Source organism: Manis pentadactyla, chromosome 7 (assembly GCF_030020395.1).
Source record: "Manis pentadactyla isolate mManPen7 chromosome 7, mManPen7.hap1, whole genome shotgun sequence".
NCBI lineage: Eukaryota > Metazoa > Chordata > Mammalia > Pholidota > Manidae > Manis > Manis pentadactyla.
The window spans coordinates 25,304,271-25,331,679 of record NC_080025.1 but is presented as its reverse complement, the minus strand read 5'-3'; the positions used below and the strand labels follow the sequence as shown (position 1 = coordinate 25,331,679).

The 27,409-nt window shown below is 50.2% G+C and overlaps 1 protein-coding gene across 3 annotated transcripts in view; it reads left to right on the top strand.

The window, feature by feature from the left end:
* Positions 1 to 27,409, top strand: part of PLEKHA2 (pleckstrin homology domain containing A2) — a 51,425-nt gene that overhangs the window by 8,953 nt on the left and 15,063 nt on the right. For all 3 annotated transcript variants that reach the window (XM_036932144.2, XM_057505186.1, XM_036932141.2), the window contains 6 exons: positions 2,512 to 2,675; positions 14,878 to 14,934; positions 20,695 to 20,743; positions 22,128 to 22,225; positions 26,330 to 26,470; positions 27,013 to 27,159. In XM_036932144.2, the coding sequence (XP_036788039.1) occupies positions 2,535 to 2,675; positions 14,878 to 14,934; positions 20,695 to 20,743; positions 22,128 to 22,225; positions 26,330 to 26,470; positions 27,013 to 27,159 (633 nt within the window). In that variant the 5' untranslated portion in view covers positions 2,512 to 2,534. The remainder of the gene's footprint in view (positions 1 to 2,511; positions 2,676 to 14,877; positions 14,935 to 20,694; positions 20,744 to 22,127; positions 22,226 to 26,329; positions 26,471 to 27,012; positions 27,160 to 27,409) is intronic.

Here is a 27,409-nt window from a genome sequence, read left to right as displayed (position 1 = left end):
GGTCTGTGTCTGCGCAGCCTCTCAGAAGGCTGCTGTGGCCTTGGTCAGCCCATTATAACCCCGTTTCCTTGTGAAGCTCGTTTCTCCTGCAGCCCGGCCTTCCCCGGCCTCCCACATTCTTGATGAGCTCTGTGACTCAGCTGCTTCTCAGGACATCTGAGCAGGTTTTTTTTTTTCTGGGGACAGAACCACAGTCAGGAGATGTTCCAACCAAAATTCTGCTTTTTATTACCCTTCTTTTGGCTCCATGAGGGTCCCCACCCCACCCCCCGAGCCCATGGATCCTGGCAAATGGGAAGCCCCCTCAACAAAAGCAGACCATGGGAGGATTGTCGAGAGTGCCTTTTCCAACCTGTGGCTTGAGAAAGAGACAGGCTCTGATTAATCCTGTAGGCTGGGAAGGGATCCTTTGAAAGCCAGCACTGTGTGGATGCCATGCGCACCACCAGGGCCTAGAGACTTTTGGCTTGGTTACCCCCTGCAGTTCACATGCTTTCCCTTAGAGACGCCCCAGGAGCGGCAGCAGGCCTTAAAGCCCTGGAAAGTCTGCCTCTGTGGCTGGGCTGGTGTCAAGGGAATTTGCCTGGCTCGCATGGGGGATGGGTGAGCTCTGGTCCAGCCCGACAGCTGGGCGCTCCCTCTGAGCCTGAGCCAGACTTTCTGCCTGGGATCCTGCTGTCCCTGAGTCCCTGGGGAGATCTGCATCCCTTCCCAGGGCTGTGCTCCCTCCCCGGGCGACGCTGGGCCCCTGGCCTTCCCACCCCGAGCTAGCATCTGGCAGAAGACTCAAAGCCCCTCCCAGTGGCGTTTGCTCCTTCCCCAGGGCTCCAGCCCATCTCCCTCCCTGACCTCACAACCGGCGCTGGGGAGCCGAGCTGGGATGGCAGCTTAGCCCGGAGAGGCACTGGCAGGCAGGCATCTGACTGCAGGCAGTTCTTTGTGATGATGCCACTTTGTGCCACTGACCTCTGTCCGCTCCACCGCCACCTCCTCCTCTGCCATCTCCTCAACTCTCCTCTTCTCACTTTTTATCCTTTTATTTCTCAGTTTACAGTCCTTTGTAGCTGTAGCTGTGCTGTTCATCTTTGTCCTGTTTGACTCCCTTGTGCCCTGTCACACCCTGCGGGTAGCTATGTCACCCCGACCCATCTCCCTTCTGAGAGTCATGGGTTCCCACTGGGACTCTGGCTGGGCGGGATTCCTTGTCCACCAGTACCCTGTGGGGGGGGCACTTTTTTCTTGGGGCGGCCTCTCAACACCGTGAGGCCTGTTTGTAGCTGGGAGAGAAGACCACATGCGTGGTCACCCTTGACTTAGCCTGGTCTCCCGGGGATGTGGGGGAGACTCCGGGTGGGGCACGTCAGTAGCTGACGGCAGACTCAGTGCTGTGGGGCAGAGAATGGCCCGAAGCCAGTGGCCTCTTTGCCTCGTGACAAACTAAGGGCCATGGGGGGCTGGGGTCATGGTGAATCTTGCCTGTTGGAGCCAAGCAGGCCCAGTCGAGGGCGGTGTCTGTCCTTGAAAGTCGGAATGTCACCTGGTGTTTGCTGGCCCTTGTGGGCACGACCCTGTTCCACCTGTGCACCGTGCGGTGCATCCAGGGTGGGTATGGCCGCCCGGCGGAAGGACCTCCTCCTCCTCGGGGCGGAGAGCAGAGCCCCGCCCTTTCCTTCGGCTCCTCAGAGATGGAAGGGACTCGGGAGGGAGGCCGACTTGAGGAGCAGCTTGTCTGGCGTCGCCAGAGACCCTGTCCTGGGGTTGGTGAAAGAGTTTGGGGGTTGAGGCCTTCTCGTCCCTCTTTTTCCCATCCCAAGTGGCCTCTGGGTGACAGCAAATGAGTGGAGTTGGGGCTGAGCGACGTGGACCTGCCACAAGGCCCCGGAGCCCCTCGGTTTTTTTCGTGCAGCTATTTAGAGGGGCTGCTCTTTATGACTGACTTCCTGGCAGAGGCTTGTCCAGAAGTTTGAATTGGAGCTTAAATCCTCCCTGAGATAATTTCCTGATGTGTAAGAGTGGGTTGTGACTACTTTACTAGGCCTTGTGAAGAGTAGTCATAATGCTGGTGTTCAGGACATGCTACATGTGCTCCAAACACTTCATTCTCCCCAAAGTCTTAGATGCAGGTACTATTATTATCCCCATTTTACAGATGCAGAAACTGAGGTGCAGAAAGATTAGTTTTGGTCACACAATCAGAAAGTGGTCCCCTGTCCCCAAGCCTGGGCTTCTGTCCTCTGTGAATGTACTGTGTGCCTGCGTGGCATGCAGTAGAGCCCGGGGAGAGTTAGGCAAATACATGTCAGGGGGTTTGGGTGACTCCTTATGGATGGAATTGGTAGGGGTGTCCAGGGTCTGCGTGGGTGGACCGTTGGGTGCCCTGGAGAAGGAAGCTGGTGAGAGTGCCAGCCTAGCTCCTCACAGGTGAGTCGAGCGGGAGCGAGGTTCCTACAGGTCCTGAGGCTGGATCCGCTCCCCTGTCCTCACCCTGCCTCCCTCCCTCCTGCCGCACAGGGTGATGTGAGCAGAGCCCAGGAATGCCGTATGTGGATCGACAGAACCGAATCTGTGGGTTTCTGGACATCGAGGAGAATGAGAACAGCGGCAAGTTTCTGCGGAGGTACTTTATTCTGGACACCCGGGCCAACTGCCTTCTCTGGTACATGGACAACCCCCAGGTGAGAGGCCGTGCGGAAGCGGGTGGGCGGCTGGCCAGCCACCGTGGCCCGGGAGGAATGCGCACGGGAGGAGCCCAGGGGCTTCGCCTCTTGTGGGCAACACTAACCCGTTTGTCAGGAAGGAGGGGAAGCCTCCGCCCTCCCACCCCCAGCACACACACGCAAAACCATCCCTGGTCTCAGCTTAGGAGAAAAAGCTCAGCTCTCCTGACCCCGGATATCTGGTATCTTTTCTCACCTCAGGAATTTACACTTGCACAAGTCCGGCAGAAGCTGGCCAGGCAGGATCCAGGCCCCAGAGCGTGGCCTGCTTCCTCTCGCCTCTCTTGTCAGGGCCGTGGCCTCACAGCCATTCCTGCCCTTGCAGTCGGGGGCCCCTCCCCAGCAGAGAATGTGACCTGGTTCCCTGAGCTGCACAAACATTGGACTCCTCTGGTCTCCTGCATTGGGGTGTCACCTGCGTTGGCTTCCTCCTGCTACAGATGAGACTCTGAGTCTCAGACATTGCAGTTGACTTTAGCAAGGACACAGCTGGCATGCAGTGACTTGCTTTATTAGCACTTTGTTGTGATCAGGCCTAAGACTGGGGGGCCCTCCTAGGGTTTATTGCTGTGCCTGGGAATCCCTGGAAAAAGTTGCTTTACCCCTGATTTGGGATCTGAGGACTGTTTTTCTGGTGCTAGTGACTCCTTCCCACTGCATTTGGGTAGAAGGAGGCCCCACAGACTGGTGTGGTCCCTGAACAGCTAGGTCACGGGTCACAGCCATGTTGGGGTGCAGGGGCATGGGGCTGAGATCTGGCTCTGGTTCACAGGCTCGGGAAGAGGAAAGTCTGGGTGTTGGGGGATGGATTTTTGCTGTCAGATATGCAGTAGAAAGAGTCCTGTGAGTCACTTGGTCATTTTCCAGGGATTAACCCTCTAGAGGCCTTTGTCATTTGTCTTCTGTAATTGATGGCTGGGGAAAATGTTATAGATACAGAAAACATACTCAGGTCAGCTGCCAGCAATTTGCCTTCTCCAGTAAAGACTTAACCCTAAACCCAACTGTGTCCCCCATCTCACCCCACATCCCTATAACCCTTCTGTTGATGAGTTGCATTTACAGGGCTGTGCATGCAGAAGGAAGCCTCCGTGTGAACGCTCACGTCCCTCACTTAGCCTGGAACGCTTGCCTTGTGTAAAGCTTCAGTCTTGGGTTTGTCTCAGGCCCTGCTGTAACATTTTCCCTGCCTTTGCTCTGCACAAGTGCACACAGCGGGGTTGCCCGGTCTGCTGTGTGAGGAGGTGGCATTTTATGGGCTGCTTCCCTCCTGTTGGATGGGATTGAGATCAATCTTTATTGCCAGCAGACTTGGTTTCTGGAAGGCCAGGGATGAGCCCTGGGTAATATGTGGTCTCTGGGTCTTACCAAGCGCCACACTGTCGTTCAAGATCTTGGATCTTGAATGTTGGCAGCTGTCAGGATTTTGCTTGCTCTGTCCTGCCCTCTGATGTTACTGTTGCCTGGTTCCAGAACCTGCACTAACCTTGGGTGCTGTACGTCAGGCTGCTTGCCTGGCATCTCTGGGGTCAGCCTCTGCAGCAGGTCCCACCTGCCCAGGGCAGCTTCCTGCTCTTTCTGGATTTGATGGACAGATCATCCAACTGAGCTCTCAGGGTTCTCTTTGTGCTGGAGTCTTCTCTGAGTTCAAGTTACCAAATAGAACTCGTGTGTCCTGCTAGAGATTCTTTGCATTTTCCCTGGATTTCCACTGGCTTGGCATATGCCTGGAAAAGGAGAGTATGGCTGTGACATAGCAATAGTTCAGAACATTTTACTTCTTCAGTTGGTGGCTTAGTACTTTATTGTGTTAATGGCCAAACAGCCATTCTAGACTTGGCGTGGACTGGATATGTGTGTAAGTTGTAAAATAGTATTAGCGAGCATTTATTGCTATAAGCCAAGCACTGTTCTATGGACTTCATTGGGTTTTCCTGCCATTCTGACAAGAAGTCTAATTGAAATTACTGTCTTCCTTCTGAAGGTGAGGTGGGTGAGGCACAGAGGGGAGAAATTTACCCATGGTTGCATAATAAGAAAGTAGCAGAGCCAAGATTCTAACCCTGGCACCTGACTCTGCTTCCCCTGCTAATACTGTTGGTAATGAGACAGTCACCTTGATATGTCCGGGAGGAAGGAAAGCTTTCAGAGGTGGTCTCTGATTGGGGAAGAGAAGCCAGGGGCCTCTCAGGCCTGGGAGGTCCCAGAGGCAGGGAGCTTATCAGGCGGAGCTTCTGGCCCACAGTGCCCAGCCTGGAATAAACGTGTGCTTATTGAATGACTGAGTGAACAAACTAGAGGCTCTCAGGAGGGAGGCTTTTATGAAATGCAGAGTGCCCGACATCACTCCCTTGGGATTGAGGACACGGCCTAAACTGAGTGGAAGCTTTGCAGAGTAGGCAAAGATGGATCGGAAGTGATCCCCAAGAACAAATAGGGGAGGCCATGGGGGGGCTGTTCTGTCCCTGTGGAGAGAAACAGTGGGAACTGAGTTCATTCACTGAGCATCTTTCATAGGGAAATGAAAACTCTTGATAGGATATCTTGGTTATTTAATAGGCATTGATAAGCAGGGGATTTTCTGACCCAGGTCTCTGACCTTTGCCTGTTGAAGCCACTTGTTGGTTGGTGTTTATGGAGTCTGTTTTTTACCATCACTGCTACTGCCGTTACTGATAACTGTGGGTCACGCTTCCTGAGTGGCTGCCTTATGCCGGCCATTGTGGGAAAGGCTTCACATGTGTTATGATAAGTCCTCCCGATAATCGCTGGGACTCAGGGCTCTGATCCCTCTGCCAGTGCTCTGCCTGGTGCACAGAAGTTCAGTGACTTCATTCAAGGTGACACACATGGTCAGTGCAGAGCCAGGTTGGAGCCCATGCAGAGCTGCCTCTGGTGTCTGTGCTCCTCACCTTTGTCTGCTTCTTTCCTCCTACTGATATTTGTGCTCAGCCCTGTGCAAGGTCCTGCAGACAGATCAGAGGGGAATTTAGAGAGGTCTTTGCATCCGGGAAGCTTCAGGTGTAGTTGGAGAGATGAAAACAATATACACAAAACTGCAGGACTAAAAACCCCAGTCTGTCTTTATAACAAAAGCACGTCAGTAAGTGACTGGCCTAGATGCTGAGAGCTTGTTGAAGTGGTGGTGGGGGGGGGGGGGGGCAGTTTTCGCTTACTGCTGCCCATCCGGGGACAATTTCGGACCAGCAGGTAGAGTCTCATCTGGAAAGTTCTCAGGCCGGGAGACAGAGATCATGGATCAGATCTTGGCTCTGCTGCTCAGTTGTTTTATACATTAAAGAAGTTATTTATTCTCTCTGGACTGTAGGCATGCTTGGTGACCCTTAACATGGCTTTTGGCCCTTCATTTCCTGAAGGGCTGAGACTAGAGAGAGATCCTGGAATTTAGCAATGTTATGTAACATATTTGCCAAATACGTCCCGTGTGCCAGACACCAGTCTAGATGCTGAGGCTACGACAGTGAGTAAGACCATGTCTTTGCCTGCATGGGGTTTATGCTGAAGGTCAGCAGGTAGATGATTGAATAGAAGTGTGGCAGGGAGTGTGGGGGACCCCTTCATGGAGGGGGTGGCCCTAGAGCTGGATCTGGAAGGATGCATGAGATTATCACTACACGTGATTTCTATTTGTGAGCATTTTGCAGGTTTTGAAGTGTTTTCACTTAGAGAATCTCATCTGCTTGTTAGGCACCCTTTCCTAAGCAGAGTCATAGGGGAAGAGGAGGGCCTTCTGGGTGAGGGAACAGCAGTCATCGTGGGGCAGAGGCAGTGCCAAGGAGGGGAGGGGAGCTTGTCTGGTTGGAGGGTGTGTTAGGTCGGCTCCCCCGGAATGGACCTGAGACCAGGAGTCAAGCACGGAAGCCAGGATTTGTGGCAAGGTCTTTGTTAAGGAAATGTTCCCCTGGAGACTGTCAAGAGAGCTGGGAGCCAGGACAGGCAAGCGGAGGAAGCCAGACAAGCGCCTGAGCTCAGGCAGAAGGCGCCAAAGGGTAGGCCCGAGCCTGAGGCTGGAGGGGGCTCTGGGGGAGTCAGGCCTGAGTTGTCCCAAGGAAGCTGGGCTTTCCGGTGCCCCACCGGACAGTCACCGGTTCTGGCTCTGCCAATGTGGGCAAATGGCTCTTCCAGCCTGAAGGCAGGCCTCTGAAGCAGAGAGGCAGGTGCCAGGCATTGTGCTCACAGCAGAACAGCCAACAGATTCTGGAGGCTAGAGGCTAGTGACCACTGCTCTCAGGCTGCCCCTGGGATGGACAGTGGGCGTGTGGGGGAGGTCGGCGTGCGTGGAGTAGGTACACGTCTGACAGGATCTGTAAAATCGAGACTTTTCATATAGGCAGCAGAGACGCCACACCGATACCGGATGAAGCCCATTAGCTAAAAGTACCCCTATAAATGGAAAGTTTCAATATTATTGATTATGGCTGCTGGTTTGGCTAATGCATTTAAACATCAATATGCTGACAATATAAGCACACAAATAGTTCTTGAATAGAAAGAAATATTGGTTGGATTTCCCTTAAAACATTGCTCTGATATTACAGCACCAGCATTTGTATTTTAATGGAATGTCAGACCCTCTCATGAGAGAGGAGGTGAAAGTCCTTAGACTTCTCTACTTTACCACGGTGACCGATAGAGTAACTAAGCTTACGTTCCACCCTTACTGCTCACTTGGCCTAACTAATTGCAAGACTGAGTTACACAACCCTGACCAAATGATAAACGGAAGCATGAAAACAATATTGCACTAGATGAGTGTTGTCAAATTTACTCTGAAATGTATTTTCTCTCTTTTGCCAAAAAATACTTAGATGTTTCTACTTTTCCAAGGCCATGATGTAAGTTATGGATCAACATCATACGCATGAAGACTGGTAACTCTTAATAACTATGGGGCCCCAGTCAAAACCTTTGGCTGTCTGTGTTTTTAAATAAGCTGAAGCAATTCTTTCCATTGCAAGGGGCAAAGAGCTTTAGTTGTGTTGACAAAAAGTTGGATATTTGGCTGCAGTAGAAAGAGTACAGAAGAGTGATAGGAAAGGGAAATTTTATTGATACATAGCGTATAATGGATCATAGTTTTGTCTTGAAGGCTAAGTGAAAGTTGGTATATTTTTTAATTAATTAATTAATTAATTAATTAATTAATTAATTATTTTTGAGAGGGCATCTCTCATATTTTTTTGATCAAATGGTTGTTAACAATAATAAAATTCTGTATAGGGTACTCAATGCACAATCATTAATCAACCCCAAGCCTAGTTCTCAACAGTCTCCAATCTTCTGAAGCATAACGAACAAGTTCTTACATGGTGAACAAATTCTTACATAGTGAATAAGTTCTTACATGGTGAACAGTGCAAGGGCAGTCATCACAGAAACTTTTGGTTTTGATCACACATTAGAAAGTTGGTATATTTTATAAATTCTGTTTTCTGCATCAGAAACCTCCTGGTGCAACATTGGGCTGAAATCAATAATATTTAAAAAGATTTTTGCATCATATGCTTCCACATGTCAAAATGCCAAGAATCAGTAAGATAACTTTCTTTAAGAAATGGCCAATACATGCACATAGTACAAAATCCAAAATGTGGGAAAGGTGATACAGTGACAGGTTTCTCCCTTCCACTCCTGTCCCCCAGCCACACTTCCCCCAGCCCAGAGGCAAGTATTAGTGTTTTCTGTGTCTGTCCTGAGGGATTCTCTGCATATACAAGTTTCATGATAACTTTCAGATCTTCAGCAATTGGCTTAGGCAAAGTGCTTTTAATTCATGGCCTTTGTATGGTAAGTATACTAACTGTCTGTGTAGACAGATGACTTCAAGGGTTAAGTAGAATTTCTGGTGTGCTCTTGTCCTTACTGTGTTAGAGTAAGATTGTAGAATTCCTTTGGGGGAAAAAAAAATCCCCAAAGAATTATTTTAAGCCACAGATCTGTATTCTCAGCAAAATGCAAATTCTGCTAAGGGTAGATTTTTATTTCAATTACTGTTTTTAGAATTAAAATTATGTGTGGGCTTTTTGAGAGTTCACACACATAAAATACTGGAAGCACAATTTTGTTGTATGTGTTTTCTATAGAAATCTTACATTTAAAAAAAGTTCTTGTTCTTATAATTTTTAGTAGTTAGCACTACTCAGGATTAAAATAGGAGCCACTCAAGAGATGAGAGCTGTGAGACTTAGAAGAGGCTTTACTAATGCAAAACCATGGTGGTGACTATTCTTTCTTAAAATCTGCCTTTGGTTATACTTATGTTTAGCTTTAGATTTCAACCTTCAGCATTCTGTTTAACATATCTATCATATACATCTCTTTTTATGCATTTATGTATCTATATAGAAAAGTGCCATTACATTATTAAAACAGCGTCTCGAAGGCAAAGCAGGTAATTGTATGTTTGGAAGAGGAGCTACCCACTAGATTTGCTTCAGAGCCCATTTTCCTAGGTCGTTCTGTCTGCTGAGCACAGGAGAAATTGATGAAGACATTATTAGGAAAGCATCCATTGTTGTGAGCCTCCTGTCTTCATTTGTAAAATAGGGGTAATGCTTTTAATGAACCCTAGCTCTCATCTAGTTGGAGTGAAGATTAAATAACATACATGCATTATGCTTCAATAAACTCTTAACATGCCACAGAGATGTTATTTATTCAGAAAGTTTGTTCTGGCAGTGACATGGGTGGACGGGACGTGGGCAGAGGCTGGAGTTGGAGGTGACAATCTGTGGGGTGGAGCGGTGGGAATGGGGCGGAAGGGGTAGGTGGAAAGGCCGTGTGAAGGGAGATGACAGGCTGGGTGATGGACTGAAGTAAAGTGGGCCCGTCAAAGGGTTTGTCCCCAGGTGATGGAGAGAGTGCAGAGCCTCTGGTCAGGAAGGCAAGCCATCCGAGAGGGGATGGGAAATACGACAGTTGACTTAGAGGCAGAAGGAGTTGGCTTATTGAGTTTCAGGTTTTAGAACCATTTCCGTGGCCAGCAGTTAGAGTTTTGTGTCCAGGGGGTTATCTGGAGCCCAGCCTTTGACCATGTCTTAGGGTGCTATTTCCAGGATGGGGGGTGGTCAAGAGACTTCTCCATCACGGAGTTTGTCCTGGCAGTAGGCAGAGCTGGCATGTCACCCGGAGGCATGCATTACACTGGCGTGGCAGTTCACGATGGAGAATCGACTCTGTGAAGGGAAAGATCAAGTCCCTGGTTTGAACTGGATATGGGGAGTGGCCCTGGCATTCCACCTCCCCTCAGGTCAGTGTCGGGAGGTGGAGCTCTAGGGTGGAGGGGAGGAGATGTGTTTCATGCTGGAGCAGCGGGTCAGGCCACTGTCCGGGTTGCCTAATGCCTGGGAGCAGCTTGGCTACCTTGCTTTGGTCTTTCTGTCATGCCAGGGCACTGGCCGTGGGGCAGAGGGGATGACCCTATCCCCTCCGTGCCCATCACACCCCTCAGCTTGGGCAGGTCTCTTTGGAGAGTTGAGTCTGGCCTGGGCTTGTGATGGTTTCTGCCCATGGGCGGCCCTGCAGTCTCATGCCCTGGCTGTGGGATTTCCACGGACATTCCCTTCCTCCTCTCCCCTGCAGCCTGCTAGACACCCCAGAGGGACGTAAGAGGTCAGAGGGCGCCAGCATCTCCTCCCTGGTTTCCACCCGAAATCCCTGATCTTTCGGAGTTTGGCACCTGAGAGCCAGTTTGACCAGTTCCTACCCTGCCCAGCTTGGGCAGCTCTTCAGGGCCACTTTTGATGTGACCCTGCTGGTCCTGCTTTTGTATTTACCTTTCACTGATAATCAACTCTTAGATAATGAGCGGGTCCTTATACATTTGAAGGACTGTCTCGGGAGGTGGCATGGGATTTGAGAATCAGGAAGGGTTGGGTTCTAAACCTGGCCTGGCAGCTTGGGTCCTGGGGGACCTTGGACAAGGTGCTCCTCCTGCCCCATCCTTAGTTTCTTCATCTGTAAAATGGGATTGTTAGGATTCAGCGACAGTGTGCAGAAGAAACTAGCCCATCCTGGTGCATAGTAGACCCTAAATCTCTGCAGCTCCCCCGCCACCTTTCTGAAGCTGTGCTTTGCCGGAGCACCAGGTCGACACTGGGAGTTACACGCTCTGTCTTCCTGTGGCTCCTTGAGGAAGTCACTTCCCCAAGTTGAGCCTCAGAGGATTCATGTAGTGGCTGAATGATGAGGTACTGACAGAACCTCATAGTGCTGACATCCTGGGAACCTATGGATCTGCCGTTGTGTGTAGTCAAGCCTATGCACCTTGCTACGCTCCCTGGAAGGTCAGTTGCTTACATGGGCAACTTTTCTGTTTCAACAAGAAATTATGTTGCTTCCAGAAAAAAGACTTACCATAAGAGATGTGTCACTTCTCTGTGTGGGCACCTCAGCTCCTTCCTTGTACTGGAAAAGAATAAACCCAATGCTTTCCACTCCTGGGGAGTAGGAGCACTTTTGAGGTCTTTGGTGACAGAAGAACACTTGAGCCAAAAGCAAGGCCTTGTCAGTGTCTTTGTAAAACTGTTGGCCATTGAACAGGAACCTGCCCTGTGCCCTTCATGGTTCCCCCAAATTTGAAAGTCTCAGAAGTGTACAGGTCTCTCCTGACTTACAGACATCCGTGCGTGTGCTGGGACCTCCTTTCCTTCTCTTGCCCCTTGCTTTTACCTTCCACCTGCCTGTTTAGCGTGGGTGCTGCAAATGGGGGCACCATGGGCTGTGGCCGGAAGAGGCCCTTCCTCTCACCAGCTGCTGCATGTCCAGTGTCCAGCCAGCAGGACCAGCGGGTGCAGCAGTGGGCCTGTGACCTGGCGATGCAGTGCAATCACTTGGGAGCTTTAAAAACATGCAGGTGCCTGGGCCCAACCCCCAGATCAGTTAAAACCCTGGGGATATTAGTTGGTTAAAAAATAAGCAACCTTCCCACCCACCTGTGTCCACACCCCATCCGCTCAGATGATGTTGGTCCCTCTTCCCAGCCCCTTGCTCCACTCCCTCATCCCCAGCCCCTGCCCCCCTTTTAGCTGGGACTCAGTCCTTTTATGCCTTCTGCGTCGATTGCTGTCCCAGGTCATGGGAACTGCAAGCTCAAGTGATGCCCATGTTGGGAACGGGAACAAGGCTTCCCAAAGAAATGTGTTTGCCAATGGTGGACAGAACTCTCTGAGAGCCATCACACAAATGGGGTTTTCCTTAGCAGATGGAGGAGCCTGCTGTGGAGAGGAATGAGATCTCTTCATGTCCTCGTGTGCTTAAAATCTAGTAAGGAGAGACTTAAACTCCCAGAAAAATATACTTCAATACAGAATCCAGGGCTACATTTTGTCATGCAGACCAGTTGTTCTCTCTCTCTTCTCTCTCTCTCTCTCTCTCTCTTTCTATTTATTAATTTTTTCGGGGGAGCATTTTGAAAATGTATGTGTCCTGACCACATTCCCCTGGATCCTGAGTCAGTGTGTTTTGGCTGAGGCCTGAGCTGGGCCTTTTCAAATGAGCTCCCCAGGAGATTCAGATGTGCAGCAAAGTACATGAATTCCAGAAGGCGAGGTCAGGGCAGGCTGCGGTGGGTGGAGAAGGCTTTGCGAAGGTGCCCCTCCCACCCCTCCCGGGAGGAGCCGGCTGTGGCCAGGAGGCGGCCTGTGCAGGCTCTGACACCCTGCCCTCCCCCAGGTCCTGTTCCTTGGCATTCCTGCCCTCACATCTGTCTGCCCAGGCGCTCAGCTCAGGCATGTTGGCACAATCTTCCTTGACCAGGACGTGCCTGCCTGGGGCTTCCACCCCGGCAGTGAGCTGTCCCCATTAATCCCCTAGGCCCAGTAATTGGGGTGGACACTGAGCTGTCACTGTGGATCAAGCCCCAGTAATCTGGGGGCTGTTTTCTCCTGTCACTCATTTCCCCCCGGGTGGGAAGGAAGGTGGGGGGAAATGGCATTTACAGACATTAGCCATATTTTCCTGGCTTCTCAGGACACCCATGTGAGCCCAGGAGCTGACCGTGGGTGGCTGTGGGTGGAGGGAGTGGGGGTACTTGCAGCCCTGGCATAACTGGGGGACTGCTGGTCTGTCTCTGCCCCTGAAGGGGGCGGGGGCTGTGGGTGGAGCAGCCCCGGAGGGTGGAGGGGATGAACTAGTTCAAGTTCACCTGTCTGTCATTACGTGTGTCTGAATGGCTCCCCAACTGCCATTTCGTCACTCCTCACTCGTAGTTCAAGACCGGGCTCTGGAGGCCTTGGGGCCGTGGTTTGGTGAGGAGAGCCTTGATGTCTGCGTCTTGTAATTAGCCTTGTGGGTCTGGGAGAGGCCTCACCCTGTGCTGGGCTCTGTGCATCTCCATGTCATCCCACAGCAAGCCTGTGAAACAGGGTTCATTACCCCCATCTCACAGGTAAATAACTTGCCTTGGAAGTCCTAGGATGATAATGTCACAGCTAGAATTCCAGCAGCTCAGGCTTTGAACATTACACCATGCTGCTGCTGGGGCGCTGGCGTGGAAGTCTGGAGACCTGAGCTTTAATTTAGTTCAGGCTCTGCTACCAAATCACCTGACCTTGGGCAAATCCCCTCCCTCACAGGTCACTTTCCTCAAGTGCAAACCTGGCTGGGGGTAAGCCAGGTGCCCAGTGTGCAGCAGAGGCCGTGCAGACCCAGGCCAGCCTTGGGCAGTCTTCATGCAAAGCTGTGTTTGTCCAGAGTGGTTCACATTCTCCTCTGGGGCAGAGTCAGTCCCTCACTGGCCTTTTGGGGTGCTGTGGCTCCTTTCTGGACTCTGATTTAGGGGTGTAAGGGCTATCTGTCTTTACCCAATACAGGTTTACTAAAAACAGAAACAAAATGCAGTCTTTGTGTAGTTTAAACAAAATGTGTAAGTCAAGTCACCCGTATCTGAAATGCTCATCTGTGAGATTTTAGATTTATGGCGTCATTTGCAAAAGGAGGGAGATTTTTTTCTAGATCTCTCACTCTAAAAGACTAGGGCTCTGAGAATCCTTTCATTGGGGATTATCCCCCATCCATTTTCTTGTGTAAATAGGAAATTTCACACATGGCATTTGCTTCACGTGGTACATGTTAATTTAGGTAATTGGGCCTAAAAGAACTCTTCTCTGCCTTCTAAGGTACTTCCTAAGGGCAGGCTCCTGGAATAACAGGTCATTTTACTCTCAGCATTTTAGGAAACTAAATTCCCATTATCCAAAATTCACCTCTGTTGGTTGCTTTGAGATGATGCCAGGTAATGGGGTCTTCCCAGTTACTCTCTGAGGCTGATGGCAGGGGTTTAGGAGGTCACCAGGAGCTAAGGACAGGTTCTCAGGTCCATGGGTCACTGGGTTTTCCATGTTAACATTAGAAGCTATGCAGCTCTGATTTCAAATCTTGGCCACCATCCCTGTGTCTTCACTGCTTCATTTCTGACAATGGAGCAATCAGAAAGCCAAAGGGATTGTGCCAGGATCAAATATTGCTTGTGAGTTTCTTGATGCTTTCATTGTACATTTACGTAGTCGGTCTCATGGAGTACAGACATCGTTCCATTAGGCACGCACCACAGTCCTGTGAAATAGACTGAACAGCTGTATTTTTAACATCTGTATTGTGTGAATCTGTACCCTCTTTGTGACGAAAATAATTTGAAGTGGCATAAAATAGGACCAAGCCACCAAGGAGAAAAGAAATATTACAGCTAACGCTTGGTGAGAGTCATCCGTGGGAGAATCCCACACTTGGGCAATTCCAAGGGCTCATTTTAAATGTACCATGTCATCCTGACAGCTGCCCTGTGAGGTAGGTACTGTCATTATTCCTATGTTTATAGAAAGGCAAACTGAGGCTTAGCGTTTGAGGAACTTAACACAGTCAAAAGCCCACACTTTTAACCAACCCACACTTTTAACCACAGTACCAGATGCTTCCCTATAATAAATGAGGATTACATTAATGCAGTCATATCCACGGTAAGAATGAATACTGTTTTACGGATAAGGAAAGTTAGCTAAAGAATGGGGCAAATGACTCGCTCACGATTGTAAGAGCCAGTTAAGTTGCATCAGCCGATCTAGAATCCAGGTCTTTCATCTCTTACTGTTGTTTCCACCACCTCCCATGGCCTCCTTCTTAAAACCAAAAACATGTCTTTCAGAACCTGGCAGTTGGGGCAGGAGCCGTGGGATCTTTGCAGCTGACCTACATCTCCAAGGTAATGTTGGCCTGGGATTGGGAATTTGTGTTCTCTAAGCAAGTTCAGTGTCAACATCCCTTGGGCAGTAGCATTTAGGGATGCCTCGAGGGCAGTGAAGGGCTCCTCCTTCCCCCGGGTTGCCTTTGAAGCTTCCCTGCTGACTGGGGCTGGGGGAGGGAGGTTAGCATCTTCCTGGAGGGTGGGCCTGCAGCTCCTCCCAGCAGAGGAGGTACGGACGGGGAAGGGTAGGACTGGGACATGACATTGCTCTTGTAATTGGGGAAAAAAGGAACAGAAAACAACATTTAAAAACCCAGTTGCTATAAAAGATTCTCCCAAAAGGTATAGTTTCACAGGAGCAGCGCAGAAAGCATTGGGACTGCCCTGGAATTTTATCAATCACCGAGGCAGGATTCCTGCAGAGGCAGGCTAAGAATGCCCAGGAAGGGGCTCAGAGGTGCCAGGAAACTGTCCAGCAGCCAGCTGATTGCTGGAGAGTCTGACAGGCTGGCTGACAGGCCACCCCCAGGTCCAAATGGCACAGATGGGTGGGAGCAACCCCCCGCAGTACCGAGACCTGGGGGCTGGTTGATGAGGCCCACCTGTAGCTGCTGAATTCAACTTCTTTTATGGGCCCCTCCCCGGAGCAGGCACCAGGGCTGACCTGCTATGGATGCAGCAGTGATAAAAAAGGCCGAGGGATTTAGAGCCTCACCAGAAAGAGGAACTCTTTGTCCAGTGAGGAGAGCCAGGTGGCATCCCGCCAGCACTGAGGCTCCGGAAGCCCTGCTCGCCCCACGCTCCCTGAGCTTCAGGCCTCTTGGGGACCTCTGCTTCCTGGTCCATGTTCTTCCACCCTCAGGGGCTGCAGATGTGTGGGGAGATTAGTCTGAGTGGTTGCTGCCTCCTTTTTGAAACCAGCTGTGGAAGTCCTTGTGCTCAGCCTTCCATCTCCGAGGCTGGTCAGGGGGCAAGTCTGGAGGGGCAGGCGGCTCCTGGGGCTGCAGGCAGCCTCTCCCAGGCACTCAGCTGGGTACAACAGTGGAGATGCAGGGCAGTGTCTGAGCGGATTACAGAGAAGATAATGACCTCGGGGAGGGGGAAGGACCTATGACAGCCAAGCTTTGCAGGCACAGCTGTGGGCAATGTGTGCATGCCTTGTGGTAAGAAATGTGGCTGCCTCTGGGCCCAGCATGCCTGAGGCCTGGGCCTTCTCTCTCCTGTCTGGTCTTGCTGTGAGCTGGTTAGGTCATTTCTCTCGGAGGTTTGGAGCAGAGAACTTAATTATTAATAAAACTCTAAACTCTCCTGTTTGAGAAGGTTTGGGAAGGTTTTTTTTTTGGTGGGGGAAGGCTGAATACAGTCTGCTGAATCATGATTTATAAATGGCACTCGGATGAGGGTTTTTAGAATGCTTTGCTTTGGAGGCTGCCTCATTTAGAAAGGATGGACTTGCCTTTTAGCCCTTCATGAGAGTGGCAGGCCTGAGTGGGGTTTTGCAAAACCCACAGCTGCCACTGGGTCAGGTTACATGGAGCTGAGAGCCTTTACCTCTTGCCTGATGCAGAGCCAGAAAACAGGGGTTTTCCCAGAAAACCATTTAGCTGTGGTGCTGGTATCAAATTCAGCCTTCCAGGGTATTTCTTGTTAACCCCTAAGTATTCCCCCTGGAGGAAAGCATTTAAGCCCAGTGCAACGGCATGCGGTGTGTGTGTGGTTTCTCTGTTTGAGGGTGCCCTTCCATAGCTCGCTCTTGAGGGCTGTGTTAGGAAGATAGGGGCACCAGACATGAAAGTTCTTGACTTGAAGTCACCCAGGGCATTGATGGCAGTAGAAGCAGTTTTGGGGGAAACTAGAAAATAATTGAGGGTAGCCTTTGTTGCCACCATCTTCCCACTTAACCTGATGGCCCTTATCTTCTACTCCATCAGCCCCACTGTCCCACCACCAGCCTGTGCCCCATTTTGTCAGTGTCTTGCTTCCCGGAACAGGGGTTCTTAACATTTTTTGGAGGGGGTGTGTCATGCATCCTTTAGAAGGTCCTACGAAGAGTGTGGGCTCACCGTCCAGGTGAAGTATCTGTGTGTGTGCACCCCTGATTTTGCCGGTAAGCTCAGGGCTCGCTGACCCCCTGAAGCTGGTCCTGAGACCTGGACTGAGAGCCGCCCCAGTCATTCTGCGTAGGTGGCTGCTTCCTCTCCTCCTGGTGCCATCTTGTGGGGCAGGCTCACCCTGGACACAGGGTGGAGCTGCACCAGAGGCTCCAGACAGTTCTGCTGCCGCAGGGGCCCCAGCTGTACTTCCGGCCAAGGCAGACAGGGTGGGGCTGGCTAGCAGGGCCCTGTCACCAATGAGTTTCTCTGTGGTCTGTGTGTGATGTGATAAGAGCAAGTTCCTGAGCATCTGTGGAGCTGTGCGATGGTCTAGTCTGCATCACGGTATGGGTGACCCGTGCCCATTCCCCCCATCACATCCCTGACCTCTGTTCAGTGCTTGCATAACCCACAGCCCACTGGTGAGCCACTCCTGTGCAGCTGCTTAGCTGTGGCCACCTCGGGCGTGCAGGTGGTTGTGGCCTGGCTGCCCTCATGAGACTCAGCCCTTCAGCCACACTTCCTCAAGAGTCCGTGTTCGTCACTGCGTCTGAAGGAGGCGGCGCAGCCCGGCCTGATGGCCAGCACATGGGTGGGGAGGGAGGAAGAAGGCTTATACCTCCCAGGGAGCAGAGATTCTGTGCCTGGTCTCCAGGGTTACTATGGGTCTCCACTGGAAATGATGCCCCACCTGGGCCCTTCTCTCTGAGGGGCACAGCACAGGTAGACATGATTTAATTTTCCCCTTTTGCCATTCTGCGACTTTAAGAAGGGAACTAGTAATTTCATTCTGGCTCTGCCAGCTGGGAAGCTGATCAGAGATGTTAAAGTCTTATCCTTGCTAACCAGCCCATCAGGGCAGAACTGGAACTGATGCCTGTTAACTCAGCAAGGACTGCTTTGCGAGGTAACCCTTCTGTGGGGTGCCCACAGGAGGCAAATTATAGATGTGCATGTAATCCCCTGGTGCCTCGACTGAAAACTGAGCAAACAAAAACAAATAAATGAAAACCAGGCGATCTCTTTGAAAGCCTCGGTTGTCATACAAGCACATGGGTCGCCTTCTGCAGGATAGGCTGGCAGTAAGATGTGGTCAGGGTGGACCGTTTGTCATCCAGCTGGGGTGAGAAGTGTTCCCTCGGTGGCACCCTCTCTCAGCAGTAATAAATACCAGTTTCTGGGAGAAAAGGTGAGTCTCTGAATGAGCCAGAGGGGGTGTCGAGAAAGCAGGAGTGGAGCCCAGGGGCTAGGTGGGTTCTGAGGGCCCCGACGGCCCAGGCCCTGCTGCGATGGCAGGTGTTCTGCAGGAAGCAAGGGTGGGACGAGCAGGGGTGTATGGGCGGGAGGACCTGTGGGGTGTGGGTGCTGAGCAAGGTGAGTCACTGACAGATCGCAGCAGGACATCAAGCCCGGGAAAGGCGCACATTGTGGTTCAGATTGATCCCAGGGTCCAAGCCCAGGAAAGTGAGCTCGCCAGGAGGCCAGGACTGCGGTGTCCCTGAGCCCCAGGGTGGGTTTCCTGGGAGTCCTGAGGACACCCCTGAATGGGGGTAATCTGTGTTGAACTCAGGCTGTGTGGATTCACCTTTGCTTAAATCTTCATTTTTCAGAACGATTTAAAGACTCTCTTAGGCCCTCAGGCCTCCGTCCTCCATTGTGATAAACATATGAAAGTACACCACGTCCCCTGTTAAATATAATAGTTTGGCTGTAAACTATTTGAAAGGATTTTGGTCATTTTAATTTTGGAATGATTTGGCTATGAGTAACTCACTTAATTGATTATTGGCTCTAATTTTCCAGCAATCATCTTGTACACCCAAGGATCCTCATGAACTGAGAAAAAATCAGAGCTGCTAATTATTTTTGAATGTAATGAAATTTTTGTGAATGCTTAATTGGCACATTAATGAAGCTGACTTAATGTGACATCTTGTGGGTATCTCATTAAATATCGTCAAGGAGGATATAAGGGTATACAGGCATTTATTTAATTAAATATTCATTAATGTTGAGTAGGTTAGACATTTCTGTCAGGTCACATACATGTTTGTAGGCCCCCAGGAAAGCTCACAGGTCCTCAGCATTTGGCCCCTAAGTGCCTGTGTTAATATGTGGAGTGGGATCCTAGAGGAAATGAGGTCTCGGAAGGTATAAATAGGCCCTCCTTGCTTGACAGCTTCTGTATGATGGGTGAAGTGCTCACTGCACATTAAATCCTTGTGATAGCCTGATGAACATGATCTTACCACCTCTGATCGAACAGGAAGTGGGGTCACACAACTGGGCCACCAGGGATTTGGCACCGGGCCCTGTGGCACCCAAGCCCAGGCTGTACTGGCTGCTCTTCGGTCTTTTACAGGCTGCTACCTCAGTTCCCATCTTGAGTATTCAGAGCAGTATTAACTTTGTTTGTTAAGGAATCTGGGCCAGTCTGTAGAAGGAATTTAGAGCCAAGAGTGCAAATCCAGACAGACTGGTGGGTCAGTCTTTATCAGACCCTTAGCAACTTAATTTTGGCTTTGAGATTTTTCTTTGGCTCCTCATTTCTAATAAGCATCCTACGAAGTGAGAACCGCTCCTGGAGCACCTAGGTGGGAGCAGGTAGGAGAGTGCCCTTGGTTGGAAAGGGGATCGAGGGAGTGGTGTGCAGGAGAGGATTATGATACCAGGTGAGTAGTTTCTTAGCTTAGGTGCCCGGGAGGGAGACTGCCCCCTCAGGAGTCCCAGGCACAGTGGTGGAGGCCTGCTCCAGGGAGCTTCAGCCTCCACCAAGGGCAGATACCCAACCATTGTGGGCATATGGTGGAATACGTTGGTTCCTTTCATGGTTCAGTGTATTTGAAAAGCCTGGGTGAGGAGGGTTCTCTCCTATGCATATGCTCAGGAATGAACTGCAAGGGTTAGGATTGGAGAAGCAAGAGGAAGGAACACAGCAGGAGGTCTAAATGTTTCTGCTTTCTTAAGTCCTTCCTGTAAATACCTAGGAATGCTCTCCGACTCCAGAGGCCCTTCTCTGGGTGTGGAAAAGTGCTTACTTTCAGAATTAAGCTGTCAGGGTGGTAGATCTGTGTGTCCAAGTGTAGTAACCTGGTGCCTCAGCTCTCTGTGAGCTCTTAATCTGTGTATTTGTAGCAAAACCACCTGCAGTTGGGAGAACTGTTCAGGGAGAGGGTTGGTGGTAGAGGAAGAGGAGAATCTTGCTGGTGTGAGTGGGGCCACTATGGGTTTTGTGGTCCACAGAGAATTTTGTCAGAACTCAGTGGCTTTTAAAAGTTTTTTTGCAAAGATAAAGATGAACACAGACATCAAGATAGTGATTCTTTCTGAGGATTCTATCAGGGAGGGGCATACGAAGACCTTCTAAGAAACAAGGCTGATAATGGTCGATTTCTTAATATGGATGGTGAGTCCAGGGTTTCCATTTTATTATTCCTATATGTTAAAAAAAATGTTTTTTAATTGAGATGTGAAATATACAATATTATATTGGCTTCACATGTGTAACAGTGATTCAACAATTAAACATATTACTAAATCTTCTCATGACTGAATGTTCCTTTATGGTTTGTATACCCTTCCTTTTGTATGAAAAGTTTCACAGTAAAAAAATTCGAAAAAAAATTCTTCACAACACTGTTAGAAACATATTCATGTTTTTTTTTTTTTTTTTAATTTGATTTAGGTGAGCATAGCTACGTCAAAGCAGAAACCGAAAACCCCGTTTTGCTTTGGTAAGTACTGAGCCGCAGGACGGTCTCCTGAAGGCTCCTGCAGGAACTTCCTCTTCTGCTGGGAGGCAGTCCTGTGATCGCATGTGACTTACACCCTGTGCGTGTGAGTGTCTTCAGTGACAGCGAGGTGCCTGGGCCTCCAGTGATTCGGCTTCCCTTGGCCTCACTGTGGAGACTGTTCATAACATAAGGTGTTTCAGTTTTCCTGACTCTGCAGGATGGGGTGCAAGGTATCTACTTGTAATTTTGGGGAGCCCTCAGCTCAGAGCTGAGTAGTGGTGAAGAGACTCAGGAAGATGGGGAGATAATAGAAAAGGAGGGTCCTGTTGAGAGTCTCAGTGTTGCCAAATGGGTGACAGAACTGGGGGATGACGCAGGAAGCAAAGCCCCTCCATGGATGCCCCGAATTACTGAATAATCAGTATTTATTTGGTAGTGGACTACGTTCTCAGCACTATGCTAAGTGCTTTGAGCAGAGGCTAACAGATAGCTTCTGTTTATCCAGGTGGTTCTGAATGCCAGCTCCACGAAGGCGGGGGTATTCCTCCGCTGTGTCCTCAACACATAGAGTGGCTCCTGGCACAGAGTGGGCACTCAGTGCTATTTGCTGAGTGAATGAATGACCTCACGAATTCTGTGCCTGCTCCATGAGGCTCACCTCCTATAGTTCTGGCTTATTATGACAGCAGAATAAAAGGTCCCTTGAGATGTCCTCTCCCCCAACTTCAGGTTGGTTCAAACTCTTCGGTGCTCTCATTCTCCATTTCTTTCCAAATGTCTTTGCTAAGCTCAAAAATGACTGCCTTGGAATTTTGTGGTGAGCAGATCTAAAAATTCATGATGAGCCCAGAAGTAGATTGTTGACCTCATGGAGTGCTCAGCAGAAGGAACCGGTTGAAAATGAGGTCAAGGTCACAGATTTGATTTCAGGCAAGCTTTGTTCCATTTCCCAACAGGAGACAGGACTCCTCGCCCAGGCCAGCTGTGCCACGGGAAACAAGGAGCACTGGGTCCAGAATTCTTTGTGTATCATTTTGACTGTGACTCTGTCAGCACCCTAAAAAGCAGTTCAAGCATGTGTCTTGCTGATGGTGGACTAGCAATGTCCCCACTGCACCACGGCATATTACGGCTGTTGTTGAAGTTTGGTGTCTCTCATGGCTGATAGATAATCCACAATTTTAAAGAGAGAGCACAGCTTCACCACCATAGCCTGCCGCCTCCCAAACACTTGTGCAGGGGACTGTGCACCATGGAAAGTGTCTTCACCGGCTTGGTGGGGTCCTCCACCTCGCTTCTCTCAAGCCCCTTAGTTTTGTGGAGCCCTGTGGTGCTGCCTGTGTCTGACCTGGGTTTTCTCTCTGCTCCCGCCTGACGTTTGCAGTCATCAACGCCCTCTCGCAGAGGTATTTTCTGCAGGCCAACGACCAGAAGGATCTGAAGGACTGGGTTGAAGCCCTGAACCAAGCCAGCAAAATCACAGTACGTAGGGCCCTTGTCCTTTCTGCGGGGAGGCAGTGCTCTTCCCAGAATGTGGCCTGTTCTGCGGGGGGAAGACTCTCGAAGGCAGCAGGGGCTTTCCCGAGAGCCCGTTTAGACCGGTTCCCCCTACCTCTTCTTAACACCTTGGCTGACTAACCACAGAGCTGAACTGAGAGTATGAGTTTGAATCAAGTTCAAGAGGAAGTTTATGGAGCGTCCTCTTTTTGTGCTTCCTGGGAGGGCTCCTGGTCAGTCGGGTTTTGGGTAGTTCTGGGATGCTGATTCAGAATGTGGTGGGATTGGAAAGTGGGTTGCTGACTCTGAGAAGTTGAGTAAAGGGGAAAGCATGTAAAAGGTTGCCCGGGGATCAGTCCCGGCCGTCCACCAAGCTGTCCTGGAAAAGCCTTCAATTTCAAAGCGTCTCTGAACTAGTTTCTGACTGTTCTGTGAGTTCTCTCATTTTTCTTGACTTGGCTGTTGAAGAACTTCTTTCTTCTTCCTGAGACATGCAGAGAAAAGGAGAAAAGTAGGAAGGAGGAGAGGAAAAACTATGCTTTGGAAAAAAACTAAACCTTTAACCAAGAGTATAGGTAGACTTCTGGTCTATAAACCATGGTTTATATGCTAAAAAGTTTGGTTTTCTGTATCATATAGTCAGAAATGCTTACATTCTAGTAACTTCCAGTGATAACCATTATGTTCTGGGGCAGACAGTCTCCCAGAGACCTCTGGGCTTTTGTAAATAAATCAATAGAAGGATTGGATGCACCTGCCCCGCACTTGTGATGCCGGACCCCATCAGAGTGCAGTTCAGTCATTGAACTGGTTCTGCTTCCATAGCTTGTTCTGATAAACCCTGCTAAATCCGTGGAAAGACAAGGGGGGAGATGGCTGCTGACTCCCATGTCTGCTAACCCATATGCTTGTGCGCATGGCCCTCAAATGCTGATTTTAGTAAAGGTCTTCCTTCGTATTGGGGTCTTTACTCTTCTACGTCTTCCACAGTTTGGGATATTCTTTCAATGTCTAATATAGTTTGACCCTTGAGCGAAATGGGGGTTGGGGGCACTGACCCCTGTGTAGTAAAAAATCTGCATATAGCTTTTGACTCCCCCAAAATGTACCTGCTAATAGTTTACTGTTGACTGGAAGCCTTACCGATAACTAACAGTCAATTAACACATGTTTTGTGTGTTACATGTCTTATATGCTGTATTCTTAGAATAAAGTAAACAGATAAATGGAAATGTTTTTTCAAATTGTTGCAAATCTCCAAAAACTTTTCCCACATATTAATCGAAAATGATCTACGCAGAAGCAGCCGTGCGCAGGTCAAACCTGTGCTCTTTAAGGTTCAGATGTATTTTATTCCTGTTCAGCATTTTCTCCTGGATTTCCTCCTCTGTCCCTGCCAGGTGAACAGGGATCCACAGCCTGTGAGGAGTGTAGAGTTACTTTAAGTAGTTATTCCCCTCTGCCTCCTTTGGCCCCAGACAGCAGAAGTTGTAGGCTGCAGGAGTGAAAAGGAGCATGTTGGTGCCCAAAGACTGGAAGTCCAAAGGCCTGCTGGAATGTCAAAGCCCTTCTGCAGGGTCTCCGCCATCTGCAGGATCCCCCTCCCTTTCCTTTACTCTGTATGTATCTCTTCCTCCTCCTGCCAAAGGTCCGTGGGATAGAAGGAAGAAGATGGGTTTTTGTGCCCTGGAAGGGTTTATAGCTTTCTCCACTTCCACACCATCCTGCATGGTGTGTCCCGGGATGAGGGGTAGATGGGGGCTGGGACACCACACTGATTACGTGCGTATTTGTTTTGCGGCACCTTATGTGCAAAGTGAAGCATCTTCCACAGCTCGATTCAAAGCCTCAGGAAGTGGGATTGGCTTTGGCAGGTCTCTGGGCAGTTGATGAGAAGCAGCCCATGATGCAGGGGCATAAGCAGGGACAGCCAGCAGTTCCCCAGGTGGGCTGGCAAGATTCTGAGAGGCAACACAGCAGCCAAGCCTCTGCTGGTCCTTTTCTGGCCCCTGGGAACTCAAGGATACTGCTGCCCCCACCTTCTTTGCTGGGTCATTTGCGGTGGAATTTCTGTTATCCCATGGTGATTATATCACTAACCATCCCAGCAATTATCAACACCCATTGCATGGCAGCAAAGCTCAGAGGAAGATAGAAAGTCAGGGGCAGGTAGGTAGTGGTATTTAGCAATGGGGCGCCAGGTAGTCCTAGGGGCAGAGTCTTTCATGTTAATGAGCTTTCCTTTACCTCATCTATAAAATGGAGAAAATAACACCTATTGGTAAGATTGTTTGAGATTAGAGATAATGCAGTAAAGAGTTTAGCACATGACCTCGTACTGAATGGGGGCCAAAGGACTGGGAACCACTGTTGCCTGTCAGGCAGCTGGAAAGGAAAGAGAAGGTGAATTTTTGGCCACATCTGGAAAGCTGGTGGGCACAGTAAACTGTCTTTGTCGATGTAAACTGGGTGCACAGGCCAGGAGGAGGGGTCTCTTCTTTCTGGAGCCCCAGCATAATCACGGGGGTCTGCCTTTGAACAGGCACTGAATGGAGGGGTCCTTGGTCCCCATCCCTGGCAGAATTCTCATATGGCCCTGAGCTGCAAGCTCTCAAAAAGTCTGGATTCTTGGGTCTTTGTGTCTCCCAAGGCTGTAGAAGAAGCAGAAGAGGATGTTAGCTTTTCTCACGGGGTCCGTGGTTGCTTTCCTGGCAGATCCACCTAGGCCACTGAGTTCTCATGAAGGACTGGCTTTGTGAAGCAGTGCATAGCCCGTCCACCGGCTGGGTGTCAGGGTTCATTCTATAGTTACTAATCGTGGCTTTGGGCAAATGACTCAACTGCTCTGGGCCTGTTATTTTCTTACAAAATGAAAGATTTCACCAGAGTTTCCAGCATAAATGAGTGAAGTAGACAAGGAGGAAGAAAAACAATGACAAAGATGAGGGTAAGGAGCACCTGACATGTGGCCTTCAAGGCGGGGAGAATGGTAGGGATCCTGGCTAACTGAGGAATGTATTCCCCATCTAGAGCGAGAAACACTGCTTATCTGGAAGTCCAGATTTTTATGTGAAATATTCCAAATTTTAAATGTATATGGAAAAACACACTGTGTAGGACAAACAGAACTTAGGTTAGTCTGCTTTTGGGCCACTAGTTTGCAACCCTGAGGCCTGTGATCTCAAACCAGCCACACACGTTCCACGATGGTTTGAGCAGCCATGGCTCCTAGACTCTGTCAAGGAGAGGGACAAAGATCACTCACTCCTCAAAAAGGGCTGTGTTTGTCCATGTTAGTACCATTTGTGAAATGTTCATTAAAATACCTTGTCACACTTTTATAACCTTGAAACTTTCTAAAGTTTCAAAATGTATATACTCTGTCATTTGATAACCACAACACTGTGACATAAATGCTATTCCTCTTCCCATTTCTCATGAGGCAGTTTTGGCCTAGAGAGAGAGATTTGCGGAAGGTCACTCAGTTAGTGACAGGTCAGGAGTGATGCTGCCGGGCTCCAAAGCTCATGCTCCGTAATTCTACCCTGTCTACCACCTGGGTGTCACCCATTCCCCCCTGCCCAGCAGGCTTCCTGCTATCTTTACATCCTGGTTCCATGCCATCCTCCAGGTTACTGTTTCAGCGTCTCTGCCTCTGAGATCTCTGCCGACCACTCCATTTCAATGAGTCCCCAGTTGTCCTCTAGCTCAGCTCCTGTTTCTTTTCTTTATGGCATTCCCCACAATTTATAATTATCATGATTGCTTTGCTATGCATTTTTGTCTGTGTGCCCTGTAGGGATGTTTGTGCCATGAGGGCAGGACATATGTCTGTGTTCGCTGTTCTTTGGTCCCTCGCCAGGAAAGGCCTGGCCAACGGTATGTGTGTGTGTGTGTGTTTGTAGGGGGTTGCTTGCTGGAAGAGTTCCTCATTTTCGGGTATGAACTGTGGAAGAGCTGGGGAAGTGAGGGATATCTACTATAATTTGGCACATTAGCTTTCCTTGCTCTTTTTCCCATCCTGCTTTTGGGTCCCTGCTTTTCCTAAGCCTTCTGCTTCCCTGTTGACCATCTTGTCATCCTCCTCAGGTACCCAAAGTTGGGGGCCTGCCCCTGACTACCGAAGTTCTCAAAAGCCTAGCAGTTCCTCAAGCCCTGGAGAAGAAGCCGCAGGTGGCCTACAAGACAGAGATCATCGGAGGGGTAGTGGTGCACACACCTATCAACCAGGTGCTGGGGCCTGGGCACCAGAGTGCGGTGAGGGTGTGGTAGTGTGGTGGAGGGCGGTATGCCTGTGATGGGCACAGAGGGGGTCTGTCCTGAGAAAAAGGTGGATGGGGTGGCCAAGAAAATACAGGGCACAAGTGGGTATGAATGATGGTAGTGCAGAAATTGAGCCACCACATCCTGAAGCAGTGTGGCCAGTATGGTCCTGGACCTGAGCAGGAGATTAGCACTTGTAAATCCCATATGAAACGGGGCTGCAGGAGGCAGGTGAGGCTGGACACCAGCCCACTGTCCCTCCCGGTTCCCGCGCTGATCCCCTCTCTGGCTTGTGTTCTCTGTCCTTCCCTTTCGCCTGGGCCTGCCCAGTCTCCTCGCTCCCTCTGTGAAAGCACCCAGTACAGGGCCTGATGGGAGCAGTAAATGATCGTTTCCTTGTTCATTTCTTCTCGGACTGCCATAGTGGGTAAAGAGGCAAGAGGGCTGGGTGGGGTCGGGGTGTGGCTGCATGAGGGGGAGGTGCTAATCCGGATGCTGCTTCCTTGTAGAATGGCGGGGATGGGCAGGAAGGGAGCGAGCCGGGGTCCCACGCCATCCTGCGAAGGTCACAGAGTTACATCCCCACGACGGGCTGCCGAGCTCCCTCGGGACCCCCCCTCATTAAGAGCGGCTATTGCGTGAAGCAAGGGAACGTGGTGAGTGTCGTCGCTGGGGCTGCGGCGGGCCTGGTGAGCAGCTGGGAGTGGGCGTGGCGGCGGGGAGGGCAGGGCGGGAGGAGGGGCTGCAGGCCTCAGATGGCCCCGCCCACGCCGTGGCCCCGCCCACTGAGCTGTGGGTCAATCATACCAGAGGCATTTTCCCTAATAGAAGACTGCCTGCTGCTGAATGTGGAGCCTGGCTTCCATGGGGCTGGGTCGGTGGGATTTAGAAGTAGAACACCCTCCG